The sequence below is a fragment of the Protomyctophum parallelum genome, assembly GCF_964188405.1.
Source record: "Protomyctophum parallelum genome assembly, chromosome: 2".
NCBI lineage: Eukaryota > Metazoa > Chordata > Actinopteri > Myctophiformes > Myctophidae > Protomyctophum > Protomyctophum parallelum.
This window is the reverse complement of record NC_139699.1, coordinates 58506301-58525679: the sequence shown is the minus strand read 5'-3', so window position 1 is coordinate 58525679 and position 19379 is coordinate 58506301. Positions and strand designations below refer to the sequence as shown.

Below are 19379 nucleotides of genomic sequence, written 5' to 3'. Positions count from 1 at the left end.
CTATAAATAGGCACAGGCCTATAGGGTTTTGTACTACTGCTCTATGTTATTGCCATGAAATGAACCCTAACCCTCTCCCTGGAGAAAGTATAGGCTATAGCCTAATTGTTTCGTTGCACTGAAGAAATACACCTGCCGGCATATTGTAAACAAGTGTATGTAATGCTTTATGGTGTCGTCCCACAGTTTTTGTATGGAGTTGTGCTTGAAATGTATACGTAATCGTAATGTAATTCTGCAAGCTGTTAATAAATAGCCTACTTCAATGATCAATCGATCAATCAATCCTATAATAAAAAAGAAGAAAAAAACCTCACACCTCACATTGGGCAAAGTGTGACTGTGATATAAAAATCGCAGAGATCATGAAGTTTAAAGTTCGCTAAGGAGATAGGCTATAGCTATTTGACAGAGAATATAGGAGGTGGGGCAGGGAGGAGGCACTGGCACTTGTCCACAAGAGATGCTGATAAGACGCAGCAGGCTAGTTTGAAACTTTTAGCTTTAGTGTAACCATGGGTTCTGTGACTGGTCCCCGGTGGTTGCGTCTGTTGGTAGTCGCATCATGTCTGCTGCTGGTCCCTCCGTTCATCATCAACGCAAACAGGATTATTGTAGAAAAAGCGCACAACATGAAGCCACCTGCTAGCGGTAAGGAAATCAGGTTCGATAGCGGATTTGCGGATATCCTATCTGCAATGCGCTGTCTACTCTAGACTATAGTAAAATATCTGTAACAAACCCTAGACATTGATAGGATGATAGAATATTTCTGCTGTAGAATATTAATAAGTCTGACAAAGTTTAAGTAGCTACGAGCTATAGTGGGAATGATGACTCACTTTGTCATTGTCGAAAAATAAATCCTATAAAATTTGAGGTCTGTCCTGCAGGAGGACTGCAGGACAGACCTTGGCTCAAACTTTAATGGTGTTGACTGAAAACTTGAAAGTGCAATGATCATTGCACTTTCAAGTTTTCAGTCAACACCATTTGTTTAAAATGTACTCTGGAGATTTGTAGTCTTTATTAACACAGTGTCATTTTGTCCTTTTGGTATATAGGGGTTTAGATTAGATTATTGACAAATCAGATTTTTGTATAAAATTCAATTTATCATATGGCTAGGCTATGCACACTATAAGCTTGTGCTGAGGCTTCAGCCTAGACTCCCTTTTGGTAAAAAAAAACCCGACTGAAGACATTGTATAAGGTGTGTTTATTTAAATGACCAATAAACTTGAACTTGAATACATGCACATATAGCCTATATGCGCGTGTGCATGCACACACTAGCCCACATTTGCATTTTGTTGCCATGGGAATTGAAGTGGTCAAGTAATGAACGCCTTCTATTCTATTCTATTCTATTCTAGGGCTTGGGGTGAAGGAGCGCTCTCAAATTGTTGCTCAGCACAATAGACTCCGCAGCCGGGTTGAACCCATGGCAGGTAACATGCAAAAAATGGTTAGTAGCCTTTCTTCAACACGTGACGACGTGTGCGTGTGCTGCTGTGCATGTGTGTGTGTGTGTGTGTGTGTGTGTGTGTGTGTGTGCGTGTGTGTGCACATGTGTGTGCGTGTGTGCGCACTATTCTGAGATAAAATATCTTCTCCATATGAGGCTCTCAATCACTCCTTTCCAAATGGTGACAAGGAAAGCAGTGTTTTTGTCTGTCCTGGACATGCTATCTCGCTATCCCTGTTGACATGCAAGGTACTGTAGTCTGGCTGCTGAAACACACCACTGAGTTTACTGACCAAGGTCACCTGAAACAGCCCCACCAGAAACTGCCTTATCTCTTCTCTTCTTTCCCATGCCACAGTCCCCCTTTCTCTCTTTTGTGTTAATGATGTAAAGGAACTTAAGGACACATGGCAGATGGCTGGACAAAAGAACCTCCTGGCAATCATGACATTTACAAACCAAAGATGTCTCACTTCACTAAACTAAAGCCAGGCAGTGAAAGCGGGTCAATTGATTGTTCTAGACTAGTCATATAGAATTTCAGTACAGAAGGCTGTTTTAGAGGCAAATGCCTGAACGCAATCACACACATTTTAGGAAGAAAAGACACTTTGTCTCAAATAATTAGGCTAAAGTATGGCTGAAAGGTACAGGGTTCCTCTTGGGGTGAAATAAATGATGAAGAGTGTGAAACAGTATAGGCAACTGGTATTATGGACTGTTCGTTCTGCTGTAGCAGGCTGGCTGATAATGTGTCCTAATCACGCTGCCAGGTGCAAAAACACTGCTGTTTTGGGAAACAAACCACTTTCAATTATGTGATGCGATGAGAGCTTTTCTGTCTTGAATAATGGAGTCTGAATGAAAGTGGATTTACTCATGTTTCAAATGTACAAATTTAGCTCACTTTTCCAATGAGTAGAATAACTACTGAGTCATTCTTATATCACCATCAGGGCAAGAAATAGTCTCTATACTGTAGCCTACCTAGAGTCCTACACAATGTGCTACTATACGACAGGTGAAGCCTACTGTAATTATTTAGCCTATATAACGTACAGTATATTAAATATACTGTAAGAACCAGGTATCCTTTTACAAGAGAAGAACCACATAATTTGGGAGCACAATTTGCCTGTAGCGTATGTTGGGGAGTGCCCGTAATGCTGATTGAAATCACCCGTGCTGCGGGTGACAAATCACCCGTGCTGTGGGTTACAAATCACCCGTGCTGTGGGTTACAAATCACCCGTGCTGCGGGTTACAAATCACCCGTGCTGCGGGTTACAAATCACCCGTGCTGTGGGTTACAAATCACCCGTGCTGCGGGTTACAAATCACCCGTGCTGCGGGTTACAAATCACCCGTGCAAGACACTGAACCTCTAACTTCTCATTCCTCTGCCATTGGCATTGGTGTGTGAATGTAATGCACATTGTAAAGCGCTAATTTGGATGAAGGGGTTTGAGCAAAATACAAAACAAGTTGAACTAAACCAACTGCAGTTTTGATGTGCAACACAACAAGTGCTGAGCTGGATAAAAACCCAGGATGTAGCAGTATACCCTATTATGTGGTCAGCAGCACATACCAGTAAAGCTCGGACTCACTTATGGGTCTATGTAAAGAGAAAGTAACCCGCACACTCATATGCTCCAAAGGGTTATTGAACCCAGCACCTCCATGAAGTGATGTGCGTATTCTACCATAGTTTCTAAATAGGCCTATGAACCTTATTTTTAATGCATGAACTCATTAAAAAAGGAAATGAGAAAACAGGCACTGGAGACTCCTGATAATGTGGACCATTTTTATCGTTCTCCAAATCCCGCTGCCTATAAATAAAATCCAGGCAGAAAGCTGTCTGTATCTGATCACAACTTCTTTTTCTCTAGCTACTGTAGCACACTTATCTCTCTTACTTGCATTTGATTATTACCAGAGGTAACGGGATTATGGTACTCACAACACTGACTAATGTACTGTGTATCCTGTGGGCCTATAATTCAAACTGTGTGCCAGTGCCATGCAGAGCCATGCTGTCATTTCTCATAGATTATACATCCTGCATGGCCCTACAGGCTGGGCTCCTTTCTTCCACTGCTCCTTAGCTTTATCCCGTTCTGAACGGGAACCCCTTTTGGTGTTTTTAGCATTAGGTTATTCTTTAGCTATTGAAAAATAGCAGATCTACAAGCTCATAATGCGGCACCGCGCTACGAGCTTGCAGGTCTGCTATTTTCTGAAGAAAATGTGGTGCAAATCTTTGAATGTATATTCTTTCAGAGCGAACGTTTTTTTTATCTCAAATATTTGCTTCTGGAGGGTCCCTGGAACAAGAACAACACATTCTCAGATGGGGTTCGGCGGCCAAAATGTTTTGGGGTCCTTGACATGAAATAGTTTGAGAACGACAGACATAGAAACATGGGTTTTTCATGAAAACTATCAGCATTTAGAAGACTGCAGATTAGCAAGTTTTGCTAAATCTGGTATATTTACACTGCATTTCTTATGTAATGTTCATCAATCTACACTGTCCCGACCAAATAAACGAATAAAGTATAAAGTAAAGGCCTTTGTAGAATCGGCCTCAGTCCAAAATGGGTTAAAGAGCTGTTAAACCTGATAAGGTGGTAATGAGAAAAAGAGGACTAACGTTCTGCATTCAGAGCCGCGGTGTTAGAGGTAATTCTTCTGTGAAATCCCTCTGAGGACTTTTCAGATGTGCTGAAGAGGTATATTAAATAGCTTTGCTGATAAATGGTATAAAGGCTAAGGGCCTTATAGCATGCATTTGTGATTATCTAAAGTATTTCTTTTTTTCCATACAGTAAGTGGTGTGGCAGAAGATTGTGAAGTGATGATTGTGCAGCCTTTCAGGCGTATAGTTTCCTGGATAAAATGCCCAATCATAAGAAATCTCAGTAAAATCAATTCATCTATTTGTACACTCTCAGGGTGTGTTCACACCAAACTTTAATTCTAACTATGCGGTGGATTCTGACAATGCGTTTCAATGGGAACAGAGCGGTTTGTTGCGATTTGCGGATTTCTGAAAAAACAAACAAACAAACAAACAAGAATAAAGCTCCATTCACATTGAAAAGCATTGGCAGCCATTGAGGATTCTTTTCAGCAATATATAAAGCACTGTGCTTTACCAACAAAATATGTTGGTTTTGCTTGAGCCACTCAGCTGGTGACCTTATTCCCCTCTTGGTGGCATCCAAGTGTGTGCTGAATCTGCTGATGACTTTGTCTGGCTGATATCAGATTCAGAGAGCAAACTTGAACACTAGACATAAACCTTTAAGAGGCTTAACGTCTTGACTTTTGAGAAAGTATAGAACAAACATGGGAAAAATCTCATTCTTATTCTTCTATGCGAATTGAATGCACTGCAGGACCACAAAAAGTCCCCAGCACTTTTTTTGTGTTATCCTTTTAGCCTTAGTGTCTGACTGTACCTGGTGCTGTTTACATTCTTGACTAATAAAGTAGTCAATCAAAACAATTAGGTGAACCAATAGGATCCACCGCCTGATTTTCGACCGGCACCCGAGACCAGAAATCAATAAATCATGCAGGCTGGGCCAGGCTAGATATATCTTATTGCTTATATATTATGCTGCTTGTATATGTGGTAAAACTTGTATCTTCTTCTGAAGGAGTGGAATGAAAAACTGGCCCTGCTTGCGGAGGACAGGGCTGCATCCTGCCTCACCATCACCAAGTCTACCCTTCAGGCCTCCCCCTTCCATCACATTGGCTGGAATACACATCTCTCTACACATGGTGTCCCTTCATTCTCGGACGTGATTTCCTCTTGGTTTGAGGAGGGGCGAGACTATCTCTATCTGAGTGGGCAGTGCAGACGGAACGCCACCTGCCGACACTATACACAGGTACGGCAACAATGAACTTTATTCACAAGCTGCTTCAAAACGATGCACTGATGTTGACTGATTATATACACATGATGGTGATTTGAAATTTGGATGCTGAAATGTTTTGTCAGCCAGTCTCCAAATTCAAATTTCTTTTAAAACTCACCATTGGGCTGTGTTTCAATTCTTTCTCTCATCGTACAGCTGGTATGGGCCACTTCCAGTCATGTGGGCTGTGCCAAACAATTGTGTCCAAGAGAAGGGGGTCTCTGGGAGCTGTTTGCGTGTGCATATGGCCCTGGGTGAGGACTAAATCGCATAGGGCTGCCGTGCTGCCATGTCTCCCCAAAATGGAGTTTTGTTGTATTTACTTGCACGTCCCCTCATTGAAACATAACATAACAATCATCAAGAAGTCTTTAGCTGTATTGACACTAATGACAAGACAGATCCAAAATCAAACCACCTAAGAAGAATGTGCATGAGTTTATTTACAGTATATTCCGGTTTTAGGGAATTCTATCATGCATTTCTGACAATAACGATGCAGAGGAATAACAATGATGATGAATTAGGTTATAAATTATATATAGTTTTTACCATCAAATATATGTTTTGTAGAAACGTTTTGAGCTTCAAACTGTTCTGCCACTACACAGCAATACTCTGAGTATTAATTAACCTCCTGCTATATAAATGCACCATTTACCATTTCTTCTAGTAATTTATTGTACGTAGTAAAGTGTTTGTTCTCCCCATACTTTCTACAGTTCTTTAGTAAATGGAGAATTATGGTCAGGATGCCAATATTAGCCAATCAGGAGAGAGACCCCTACAACATTTATCATCATTTTATAGTGTTCTATGCTAATTGTTTGTTTCATCACTTAACCCATTTTGACCTGAGGACAATTCTACAAATATCTTCTAAATCCTACACAGTAGTCTGAAAAACCCTATGTTTCTAATGTCAGTGGTGCTCAATGTTTGTCATTTCAAGGACCCCCCAAATATCTGGATTTGGCCGCCGACCCCCATCTGAAAATATGTTGTTCCAGGGACCTCGCCAGAAGCAAAGATTTGAGTTAAAACGTTCGCTCTGAAAGAATATATATATTCAAACATTTGCGCCACATTTTCACGATTTTTCAAAAATAGAAGATCTACAATCTCGTAGCGCGGCGTCCCACTGATGAAGGCTGGATAGCCGAAACGTTTGTCTCCTGTTCAAAATGCAAGAATAAATGATTGAAATGCAGTCTTGGTGTGTGCGACCCATCATATTTGATATGATTTGAACGGGCAACGGGCAAGTCAGAGCGCAGTGGTCACATGAAGAGTAATTTATTGTTTTATCACTTCCAATTTCACTAGTATATCCGTTATCCTGCATCCTGAGTTCTCTCCTTTTAACGTTTACTAAAGAGCTGGAGAGACCCCTATAGTTACTGAACAAATGTATAGCTATTTAACCTTTACTAAAGAGCTGGAGAGACCCCTAGTTACTGAACAAATGTATAGCTATTTAACATGTATTCAAATCTTACGAATGATCATTCATAATGTAACAGTGTATGTACTGTATGTGTGTGATGTTTGTTGCAGGGGTAATTGGGAAGTGAATGGCCGGCTGGTGGTGCCCTACAAGTCCGGGCTGTCCTGCTCTTTTTGCACCTCTTCCATGTCTGGCTGCTTCAGACTGTGGGATCATGTTGGAGGACTGTGTGGTGAGATAAAAGATAAATACAATAAAAAGACGGAAAGTGCTTTATAACCACCAGAGCCCTTTTTAGTTTTTAGTTTTTACTTAATAAAGTAGGGACACCTGGTTTACTTGAAAGCTGGGTTAAACTTACAAAAAACAGAAACAAGTTCAAAGAACAGTGACCTTGTTGTTGTTGTCGTCGTCGTCGTTCTTGAAAAAAGAAGAAATTAATCAATTGAATTAACGATGCTTCAATGGCTCGCAGCTGTGCACCTCCTCAAGAATGTTCCCTAAAATTTGAAGTGATAGTCAGTGATAGTACAGTACGTGCCATGATTTTTAATGTTAGTACACTGTAGTGTAGATCATGAATTGCTTTACATTTCAGTAACACTATTCTATTGTCTATTATTGTCATTGCATTCTGAATAATATGGTTTTCTGTTTACATGTTTGTTCTTCAGTGTGAATAACGTGAATATAGTGAAATGCAATCTCTGCTGGAACATGTATACTGTAATTGGGAAATGTTGTGAAGATGAATTTTCATTCACGGTTCAACGTTGTACTTTATTGTTACATCTTGTGTACAGGTACATAAGAGTACAAAAAAAATGTTTGGCTTCCTTCAGACAATGCAATCAAAGCATAGATTATAATTAATTAATTAATAATTATGTATCACGAGACTTGTCAAATGTAGTAATGTGTGTGTGTGTGTGTGTGTGTGTGTGTGTGTGTGTGTGTGTGTGTGTGTGTGCGTGCGCGCACGTGCGTGCGTGTGTGCGTGCATGTGTGTGCGTGCGCGCGCGTGTGCTTGCTTCAGAGACTCCAAGGAACCCATGTCGTATGAGCTGTGGTCAGCATGGTCGTCTGAACATCTCATCCTGCAAGTGCCACTGTGAGCCAGGCTTCACTGGACGCTTCTGCCAGGGTACAGGGTACACTACTACAGTGATTATTCTTCTGCCAGGGTACAGGGTACACTACTACAGTGATTATTCTTCTGCCAGGGTACAGGGTACACTACTACAGTGATTATTCTTCTACCAGGGTACAGGGTACACTACTACAGTGATTATTCTTCTGCCAGGGTACAGGGTACACTACTACAGTGATTATTCTTCTGCCAGGGTACAGGGCACACTACTACAGTGATTATTCTTCTACCAGGGTACAGGGTACAGTACTACAGTGATTATTCTTCTGCCAGGATACAGGGTACACTACTACAGTGATTATTCTTCTACCAGGGTACAGGGCACACTACTACAGTGATTATTCTTCTGCCAGGGTACAGGGTACACTACTACAGTGATTATTCTTCTGCCAGGGTACAGGGTACACTACTACAGTGATTATTCTTCTGCCAGGGTACAGGGTACACTACTACAGTGATTATTCTTCTGCCAGGGTACAGGGTACAGTACTACAGTGATTATTCTTCTGCCAGGGTACAGGGTACACTACTACAGTGATTATTCTTCTACCAGGGTACAGGGTACACTACTACAGTGATTATTCTTCTGCCAGGGTACAGGGTACACTACTACAGTGATTATTCTTCTACCAGGGTACAGGGTACACTACTACAGTGATTATTCTTCTGCCAGGGTACAGGGTACACTACTACAGTGATTATTCTTCTACCAGGGTACAGGGTACACTACTACAGTGATTATTCTTCTACCAGGGTACAGGGTACACTACTACAGTGATTATTCTTCTGCCAGGGTACAGGGTACACTACTACAGTGATTATTCTTCTGCCAGGGCACAGGGTACACTACTACAGTGATTATTCTTCTGCCAGGGTACAGGGTACACTACTACAGTGATTATTCTTCTGCCAGGGTACAGGGTACACTACTACAGTGATTATTCTTCTACCAGGGTACAGGGGGCACTACTACAGTGATTATTCTTCTACCAGGGTACAGGGTACACTACTACAGTGATTATTCTTCTGCCAGGGTACAGGGTACACTACTACAGTGATTATTCTTCTACCAGGGTACAGGGGGCACTACTACAGTGATTATTCTTCTGCCAGGGTACAGGGTATACTACTACAGTGATTATTCTTCTACCAGGGTACAGGGTACACTACTACAGTGATTATTCTTCTACCAGGGTACAGGGTACACTACTACAGTGATTATTCTTCTACCAGGGTACAGGGTACACTACTACAGTGATTATTCTTCTGCCAGGGTACACTACTACAGTGATTATTCTTCTGCCAGGGTACAGGGTACACTACTACAGTGATTAGTCTTCTGCCAGGGTACAGGGCGCACTACTACAGTGATTATTCTTCTGCCAGTTTTGGGATTCTGTTGCAAGTGACTGTGGTTTCAGTTGGAACTTGTTGCGTTGTGAATCATTGATGTGGACTGACGGGTCCATTTGGTTCCATTTGTACACTTTGAGAGTGTTGATTGTTTTGTAGTCATCGGGCAGAAACCGTCGATCTGGAACTTCCTTTTCCCTCAAACCCTTAAACGCCAACATGTTTCGACGCAAACAAGTCTTCATCAGGGCAAGTATGAGTAAGACTTGTTGAGTTGAAACATGTTGGCGCTTTAAACTTTAATAAAGTACCCTGATTTTATTTCCGCCCTCTCCTCTTTTTTTTTTAAACCTTTTTGAGTGCTCGGATCGCAGCTCTTTCTTGTGTTATATAACACCTTTGATCCTTGAAGAGCAGCTCTTTCTTGTGTTATATAACACCTTTGATCCTTGATGAGCAGCTCTTTCTTGTGTTATATAACACCTTTGATCCTTGAAGAGCAGCTCTTTCTTGTGTTATATAACACCTTTGATCCTTGAAGAGCAGCTCTTTCTTGTGTTATATAACACCTTTGATCCTTGAAGAGCAGCTCTTTCTTGTGTTATATACCTTTGATCCTTGAAGAGCAGCTCTTTCTTGTGTTATATACCTTTGATCCTTGAATCGTTCTCTATGCACACAGTGGTCCTGATTCTTCAAAAACGAAATGCGCCAGAGTGTAACGGTGACGGAAACAGATATCGTATTTATCCGTCCGATCAAGCTACGTTGAGATGACGTGTTATTCAGAGAGTGGTGTGTACCACAGGTGCGCTGGCGTATCGCAGGTGTATGTCATACTGAAAGCAGCGGGTGCAAAGTGATCGGAAAAGCAACCGACAACCTCATCTGCATTGATCCACGCCCAATTTCATACCATAAAAGGCTTCAAGCATGACTCAGCAGACAGCAGTTTGTCTGAGATCACAGCCGCGGTCACTGCTATCCAAGCTTGCAACGTTGCGTGCTCCGCTGAAGCAATATAATTATAATTTATTTAATTAAGTTCGGGACCAAGGCGGGTGCTCACTCACACCTTTGCAGAGGTAAAACATATCCGATATTTAAAATATCGGATATGTCAATGCAAAAGTCGTCTTTTCAGAGAGAGCGAGAGAGAGAGAGAGAGACGAGAGAGGGAGGGGGGCTGCATGGGCCCTCGACACTGTTGCGCGATAAAGAACAGTAGCCCATACATTCATAAGTAAATATATTATAGGCCTGGGATCCTCTTGTCTGAAGAAATTATAATCCAGTGAGTTTATCCAGTGAGTTAAACTATTCTGTGTGTGGCATCCATGTGATCAATATCAATATACATTATTATAAATTCTGTCTGTCTGTCCGTCATGTTCACGAGTGGAGGTGAGCTGGTTTAAAACTGATATGACTGGCCGACTTTCAAACACGCTGCATTCATTAGGCTATAAATGTGGTCTTCTATTTTTTATATAGGGCTAATTAGCCCTATTCATTTTCCAATGTGAATCGGATCGGCAGCACGCTGCTGTCTGCCCCCCCCCCCCCCCCCCCCCACACACACACACACACACACACACACACACACCGAAACAACGTTAGATTCGTAGGCTACAGTGCAAAATGCAGATAAGTGTAGGCCTATGTTCTTATTATAATTGTGAGTTTGTTTTTTAACATGCAGTCCGCGAGAGCCGATCTACAAGCTCACAACGCGTTGCACTGCGAGTAGCCTAGAGAAGGCTGTCAAGTGAGCAGCGCAATCGCGCATGGCATGCTATAGAAATATCCTAATAAATAAATAAAAAGGTGTCGGGGCTTGCAGGGGCAGTTTCCTTATGGGACTCTATAGGCTAACTTGCCTCTAGAATGCATGCATTTAGGCATACAAGTGCACTCGGCTTTTATATATATAGGCCTATATATATATCGTTTTTTTATGTGCTGATCGACCAATATGTTGGGGGCACATGCCTACATATTTTATCTGAGATTTGGGGACTATTTATTGATTCAGCATGAAGACTAAAGCCTTCTGAATAAATCTATATGCAAGTGTAGCTTCCGCAAATTTCTCCGCCACCTAAAGAGGTGGCGGAGGATTTAGTGGAGTTTCCGACGAACCAAAGACAGCGTCAAGTTCACGGCCATTTTCATGAATTCCAAATTAATGTGGGAAATCCACGTAAATGCCTTTCCGCTAGCGTCACGTCAATATATAAGCGGAAGCGCGTTGAAGAATCAGGACCTGTGTCTTTTCCAGTGCGCTGCAGTGTCCAATGTGTACACGGTCACTACAAGGAAGAAGAGTGCTCCTGCCAGTGTGATGTTGGCTATGGAGGGGCAGAATGTGCAGGTGAGTACAAGAGTGTTGTTGTTCTTGTGTGTGTGTGTGTGTGTGTGTGTGTGTGTGTGTGTGTGTGTGTGTGTGTGTGTGTATGTGGGGCGGAGTTTTTGTATGTTAGCACAACTAACATACAAAACTTACCTATCTGTTTGCAAGTAAATTCTACTCTTGTGTTTATGGGGTCTATGTTTTCATCAATAACTGACTCTCAGTCAAAGTTCTTAGCTTTAATGTGTCTCTGAATGAATTTTGCCGTGGCCAAATGTGTCTTACGAAAAAGAGTCCTGTCTTCTCACTGTGTTCGTGCCAAGATGGATGGTCAGTGTCATTATGCTCAGAGCCCCAGCATGTGTTGCTTTTGGTGTCTACAGAGAAGCGGCAGTTTCCCTTCCACAGCTGTGATGTCAGAATAGATGGAGAGTGCTTCATGGTGTCTCCGGAAGCCGATACATACTATGGAGCCAAGAATCACTGCCAGGTGCGTGTTATCATTTGTCGGACTGGGACGCCATGCATTGTTACTACCTCCAGAAATGTGTGTGTGTGCGGAGACGTGCAGAGAGTGTTAGAGAGGCAGGGAGCTGAAATCCCGAAAAGAGGGCACTTTTTTGACAATAATAGCAGATCTACAAGCTCTCAACGTGTCGTGCTGCGACGCGTTGAGAGCTTGTAGATCAGCTTTTTTTGGGGCACAACCCAGATGATTGAAATTCTTTATTTTGGAATACCCCTTGAGATACAATATCTCGTTTCCGAGAGGGTCCTCACTCCTCACGTATACAGTCAATACAAGGTCATTAACAGAAAGAAAAGAAGGGAAAAACAAAACAAACAGTTACAAAACAACACAAAACAACACGAAAACAGGGTATTACGCTAGACAAGAAAAGTAGCAACAAGATGGATCATTTGTTCCGTCAAATATCATTGTCTACCAGCAGTCTTTATCTACTGGAGATGCAAGGGCAGTTGTTTTAGGGCAGGGGCTGAAGCCCCCTTTGATGTCTATGTGTGCACGTCCCTGTGTGTGTGTGTGTGTGTGTGTGTGTGTGTGTGTGTGTTTAGAAAGAGTGTTTCTGCGTTTCTTCTTTTTTTTTGTTGATTGTTTTTAAATCCCCAGGAACGAGGTGGTGTTCTTGCTCAGATCCACAACCAGAAGGTCCAGGACATTTTGGCGTTCTATCTTTTCCAGCTGGAGGGGAGCAACGAGGTCACCAACTCAGACTTTGAGACGCGCAACTTCTGGATCGGTACGACCGATTGTCTCTGTCACGCCACCGTTGTCCTCCGAATATACGCCATTTGGAATGTTCTTTTATAAAACTGCCTACTCTCCAGAGAATTATTCTACCATCATGATTAATATTATATATTTCTTTTCCTACCATTGCTGTCATGGCCGTACCTATAAAGCTACCTGATTTATGGCAAAATAAATGGTTATGGCAAAACTTAACTTAAATAATAATCACTATTATGGGTCCATAAAACATTTATTCAGCTCTTTTGAATGCATTCATTTCATACACTATTCGGTGATATATTTTCTGCCTATTCGGGCCGAAACCGAATAGGCCGAAAATGCATTTTTTTTAGCCATTTTCTGCTGAATATTTTCCTGCGGCCGAATATTCGGTGCATCACTACTTAAAATAACAAGCTTGTGCATTTCTTCCCCTCAGGTCTTACGTATAAACCTCTGAAAGACTCATTTCGGTGGGATACAGGAGAGATCGCTGGGTTCAGTAGCTTTCGGTGGGATACAGGAGAAATCACTGGGTTCAGTAGTTTTGCTTTTGGACAACCCGACAACCAAGGGTGAGAGACAAATTCACAAACTGACAGACTGCACTACACACTGTACTGATGCACAGAAAGAGCAGCGCCATGTATCTTATTCTCATAAAAAATGTATGTGGCAGACATCTCATTTTTCTCAGAGCAGGTATAGTGAAGAGAAGGTAAAGTAGGTATTAGGAAGTGAGCATTGATTGATGGAAAATGTTATTTCACAGTATGCAATATGGGTACATTTCAAACGAAAAGTACAGGTCCAATACAAAAACTGCTGCTTTGAGGATAGAACCAGAAAAAGCCCAAAGACTTGTTCACATAAGCATCCTGGTATGTATCGGACTTTGAAGCTTAATTATCGGCATCTGATGCACAGCACATTGTGTAGAAGATTATAGGCCCTTGCAAGAGACTGCAGTTGAGGTGGCAGACAGTGGCTCAGGAGGAATCAGTAACGTCTCTGGTACAACCTCGACTCCGGAGAGAGAGAGAGAAAGAGAATGAGGCAGAGAGTGAGAAAGAGAGTGAGAGACTTCCCGAATGCACTTATTTTATGAAACACGCACATTTCTGGTCAAAGAACATCATGAGTAGGCTAATACGATGGCAGGCATTATTTTATGTATAATGCAGTTTCTGTAGCGAGTTTTCTTTCTATAAAAGATTGATATATTTTAGGTGAAAAATATGCCCCATAGTGTAAAATGAGTTATAAATGTTCTGTACGTTCCATAGATTTATATTGAAGTCTGTTTCAGTCGATCGATAAAAGACGTCTTGTGTTAACATACCCTTACACTACCCTTTGTGGAATGATAAGGTCATCCATCACCATAGGTTGAGCTGCAATCATTAATTACACCACCAGATGTCTCTGTGTCTCTCTCTCTCTCCCTCTCTCTCTGCCTCTCCCTCTCTTTGTCTGTCTGTCTGTCGGTCGGTCGGTCGGTCGGTCGCACGCACGCACGCACGCACGCACGCACGCACGCACGCACGCACGCACGCACGCACGCACGCACACACACACACACACACACACACACACACACACACACACACACACACACACACACACACACACATACTTTCTTACACTCCTCTCTTTCTGTCTAGATTTGGGAACTGTGTAGAGCTGCAGGCATCAAGTGCCTTCAACTGGAACGACCAGCGTTGTAAAACACGAAACCGATACATCTGCCAATATGGTAAGGTCCTTCTTCTGGGAATTACTGTATGAAACTGTTGAGGAAGGACATCTATGTTTTGGAGAATGTTATGGCCAATTAAAGAGCAAAATGAAGTAACTAAAATCAGTGATGACCGCCAGCGATTATTAGCACATAATGGTCCGTCTCTGTGAAAATACATGAGGATGAATTGGCAAACAGCAGAGATTTCACAGAAGGTGCAAAGTTGACGCCATAGCACCGCAGGGTGCACATTGGAAAGTGGAAAGACTTCCCAATCCCAGCTGCCTCGGGCTGCACACACATGGTTTTATTGCCACTTTACTAATATGTTGTTGTTTGCTATGGGAATGCATTGGCTGGGGGGTAGGCCTACTGTATGTATTATGTTGCTTTGTGTTACGATATGTTTATGGCTAACACCATCGGCATTAGTAGAGGTAGGCCTATATATGCGCATGCATAAAGTGAGGGGCAAATCGAGTGGCAAAGTGTCCGTATCTGATGATGTCACTTCCGTGTATGATGATGAGGGTAAAATGGTAAATGGTGCATTTATATAGCGCCTTTCTCCAAGGCGCTTTACATAGATTGTGCATTACATTCACACACACGATGGCAGCAGAAACCATGCAAGGCACCAACCAGCACATCAGGAGCAATTAGGGGTTCAGTGTCTTGCTCAAGGACACTTCGACACTAACTCTGGGGGAGCCCGGGTTCGAACTGGCAACCTTGACGGTTGCCATCCAGCCACTCTACCCCTGAGCCACCGCCGCTGCCACCGTGGATATGCTCCCGTCGAAGACATGGTTGTGATAGTTACAAATAAATGAGGCCTACACTCAAGTCAGAAATCCATCTGTCAATTACAGTAATGCACTACACAGAGAATGAACACAATGTTCTATATTGATTAAGTTGTAAATTGCAAATTGCTGCTGATGCACTGCATGGCATGCATGGATTATATTATGTCCATTGCCAAATTAACTTTACCTACACATCCTTTTTAATTTGTCCTTCCTTTACCGTCACCCATCAATTAATCATTAACAACAAAAGGTTATTGCCACCATGTTTACTTCCCTTAATTGGACAACATCAACTGATGTGTCTGCATGTGTTAAAGAGGCTGCTGGCAACACAGTAGGTGTGTCTCATTACGCCACAGAGGCGCACCAAGTCCTGTCCCATTTCACAGGTTCTGCCTGTAGAACGTGGCCTATTCCTGTCCCATTTCACAGGTTCTGCCTGTATAGAACGTGGCCTATTCCTGTCCCATTTCACAGGTTCTGCCTGTATAGAACGTGGCCAAGTCCTGTCCCATTTCACAGGTTCTGCCTGTAGAACGTGGCCTAGTCCTGTCCCATTTCACAGGTTCTGCCTGTAGAGAACGTGGCCTAGTCCTGTCCCATTTCACATGGTTCTGCCTGTAGAACGTGGCCTATACTATACTAGTACCCACCCTGTGAATTGAGACGCAGGAACATGTGTTTTGGGGGATGGAGGCATGTGGTTATCAATAACCTCTCCGTCCAGACCAATATTCGGGGGGGTGGCCGTGACAGGGACCACAGTAATCATGGGGAATTGGCATTGACTGAATTTAATTGTTGGTTGTAAGGCCTTACACTACAGTACATGTCTTTCTGTTCTCCCGTTCTCTGTAATTTACTCACTGGTTTCTGCCTGTTTCAATGACAAATCTACAGTATTGGTCACAGCTGTGGCATCTTTTAGAGACCTATTAAATTACGTTGCACCCCTCGGTGTGCACCTCTGGGTTGTTTTAGATCTTCCTTTATATAGATAGATAGAATACTTATTGGCAGTTTAAGAAAATTACAGAAAATGTAAAAAAACGCCAAATGGACTTAGACACAAAAAAGCCTTTGCTTGTTTCCATTGTGGTCCACTTTGTAACATGAAACTATACACATACATACTGTACAGACAAAACAACCATGGAACATATAATAAATAATCCTTATATATAAGGCTGGGAGCTATATACATAGGACAAGAGGTACCCTGAGAGAATAGTCCTGAGCATGGGAGATGGGCTATCCAGGGTCGGAAGCTAACTATGACCAGTGAGTGTGTAGATGGAGCCATGATTTCAGGTCTTTCCTAAATATTGCAATAGAATGTAGGGATTTCAGGGCTGTAGGGAGTGCATTCCACAGAGTAGTGGCTGCGTAGAAAAAAGCATTTTTTTCCCTTGAGTGTCCTGAAACTGGGGGGGGAACTAGATCACAAGGACTTCCTCTGGTTGAGTACCTGTGAGCATCCCTCACTCTGGGCAGGTAGCCCAGCTGGTACTCTGGAACAGAGGCACCTAGGATCTTGAAGACCAGACACAATGAGAGCTGAGATACACTCTCTCATTTGTAACCTTTTTTATTTGTGTTTGGTTGTTAGAGAGGGTCTTGCAAGATCCCTTTCACAGATTGTTCAGACTTATTGTGGTCTGGACTCTGTAGTGAAGCTTGTCTCCGGTCCAAACAATGAGTGCATTTCAGTTTCTAACATCGACGACGTGTTAAATGTTGCTGGACTGGGAGCACACACAAAGCGACACATCCCACAGGAGATCTTAATACAGCGTTTATGTATGTGCATTTATATAAAGGAGAGACGCATGCCCACTTATTTAAATGAGGCACTCAGTCTGAATCAATGGCACTTTGTGCTTATGGCGAGGAGCCTTTTAGGGGTCGATACTACGTCAGCTCTGTAGTGGTTTTCCGTGTTCAAAACACACAAATCAATCACACATACCAATTAGATTGTTGGGTGTGATTGGGTTTGTGGGAGCTAGCTTTTGTTTGTTTTGGGAGTGTCTTCGCAGGTGGCAGGTCTGTAATATTGTATTGATTGTCCAGAGCAGTTTGAATGGGTTCAGTGTTATACTAAGATGACATCTACTATACTCTACCACACAGCTGGCATTTTGAAGAGCTTATATATTCTCTCTTCTACAAGTCAGCATTCAGTAAATGGCAACTTTTCATTTCCATTTTTTCCGGAGAGAGAGAGGGCCGAGCTCGTTTGTAGCCAAGAGATCATTAAAAGCATAGTCAAGAGGGCCGAGGCATTCCATTCTTTTGTCCAGGCAGGATGACCCGTATGGAGGTTATTGGACAAAGACATTCCGGCTATCTAAAACTGGACATACGGTCCACGTTAATCTTTTTTTTTTTTTTTTAACACAAAGCACTTCAAATAAAAGCAAAGTTTCATTGAGCAACAAAGGATGAGATGAAAGGACATATTAATGGCCCTCACAGGAGGCATTTCAAGCCTGCATCACTGGGTTCGCTTAATTGGCAATAAATTGATAAGTGGAAATCATCCAGCCTGAAGGAGGTACAGTACACACGTGTGTGTGTGTGTGTGTGTGTGTGTGTGTGTGTGTGTGTGTGTGTGTGTGTGTGTGTGTGTGTGTGTGTGTGTGTGTGTGTGTGTGTGTGTGTGTGTGTGTGTGTGTGTGTGTGTGTGTGTGTGTGTGTGTGTGTGTGTGTGTGTGTGTGTGTGTGTGTGTGTGTGTGTGCGTGTGTGTGTGTGTGTGTGTGTCAGTACATATATTCACATTGGTAAATTAAGGCAGACAATTGGCAGCTCAAACATGAGGCATCATGTTCAACTTCTGCTTATCCAACAAAAGCTCTGTTATAATGTCTATGTTATAATAATTATATTTGTCTCAAAAGCCATATCCAAATAGAGCTTATGATGACAAGGGATTTATGGACTCACTCTTCATATCTAGACCAACTGTGGTTAACCCATTCTGACCTGAGATCAGATTCATACGAGGTTTCCACTGGACACACACTGGTCTGATGAACCCATTCTGACCTGAGATCGGATTCTAGAAATGTCAGTCGCTCTTCGATTTTTCAAAAATAGCAGACCTACAAGCTCGTATCGCGCCACTCGGTGGCGCGATATGAGCTTGTAGATCTGCTATTGTGTGTGTGTGTGTGTGTGTGTGTGTGTGTGTGTGTGTGTGTGTGTGTGTGTGTGTGTGTGTGTGTGTGTGTGTAGCTCCAGAGCATATAGCCCAGTGGGAACTGGGTCGGTGATGGACCAGGAGCTAAGGACTACGGCACCAGATGGGTTTTATAATAGGGTCAAACATTATGTGATATATTGAAGTTTTCGCTGTATTGCTGTATATGTTGAATCAATGTATTTAAGTGTAAATATAGGTCTTAGTGTGACACATTCATTTTTTTTGTGTATTTTGGGCGACAGCTCTGGTCCACCTACTGTATAATGTATATGTCGTTGTGATATCCAGAATTCCAATTTGAAACAAAATCATGGAAGTACCACTCCAATAGAAAAGCTGCAGGGTCGTAGCGCTGCGTATGTTATGGAAAGCAGTATTCACCACGGAATTGGAAAGAATTACACGGTATGACTTAAACATGTAAATTGTCAAAAAGCAACTATTTGATACAACAAACGCTATTAAATTGCACCTCTATTTCTAATTCGCTCATGGGCCCCTTTTCAAGAAGATACCTAAACATTTTTTTTTAGTGCCTAAAATTTATATAAAGTATGATTCTGTTTAGTTTTTTCTCCGATTTCATTCTTGCCTGTACAAAAGGCCAACCTTTACATGAACACATTTGACTGTCAAGAGCAATAACTATACTACCA

General features: G+C 42.3%; 1 protein-coding gene across 1 annotated transcript; it reads left to right on the top strand.

The window, feature by feature from the left end:
* Positions 1–541: 541 nt before the first annotated feature.
* On the top strand, positions 542–19161 carry LOC310854866 (C-type lectin domain family 18 member A-like). Its single transcript, XM_083759592.1, has 12 exons — positions 542–651; positions 1377–1468; positions 5140–5376; positions 5563–5660; positions 6964–7085; positions 7890–7997; positions 11638–11730; positions 12093–12199; positions 12842–12971; positions 13404–13539; positions 14629–14720; positions 18756–19161. Exons 1-12 carry the CDS (start codon positions 633–635, stop codon positions 18791–18793), a joined length of 1272 nt encoding a protein of 423 aa, XP_083615718.1. The 5' UTR covers positions 542–632; the 3' UTR covers positions 18794–19161.
* Positions 19162–19379: the final 218 nt, after the last annotated feature.

What these genes read in the sequence shown, in the direction of transcription:
- LOC310854866 (XM_083759592.1), top strand. An exon ending in CCTGCCGACACTATACACAG is followed by an intron (nt 5,377 to 5,562) that starts GTACGGCAACAA and finishes CTCATCGTACAG; the next exon opens with CTGGTATGGGCCACTTCCAG. An exon ending in GGACAACCCGACAACCAAGG is followed by an intron (nt 13,540 to 14,628) that starts GTGAGAGACAAA and finishes CTTTCTGTCTAG; the next exon opens with ATTTGGGAACTGTGTAGAGC.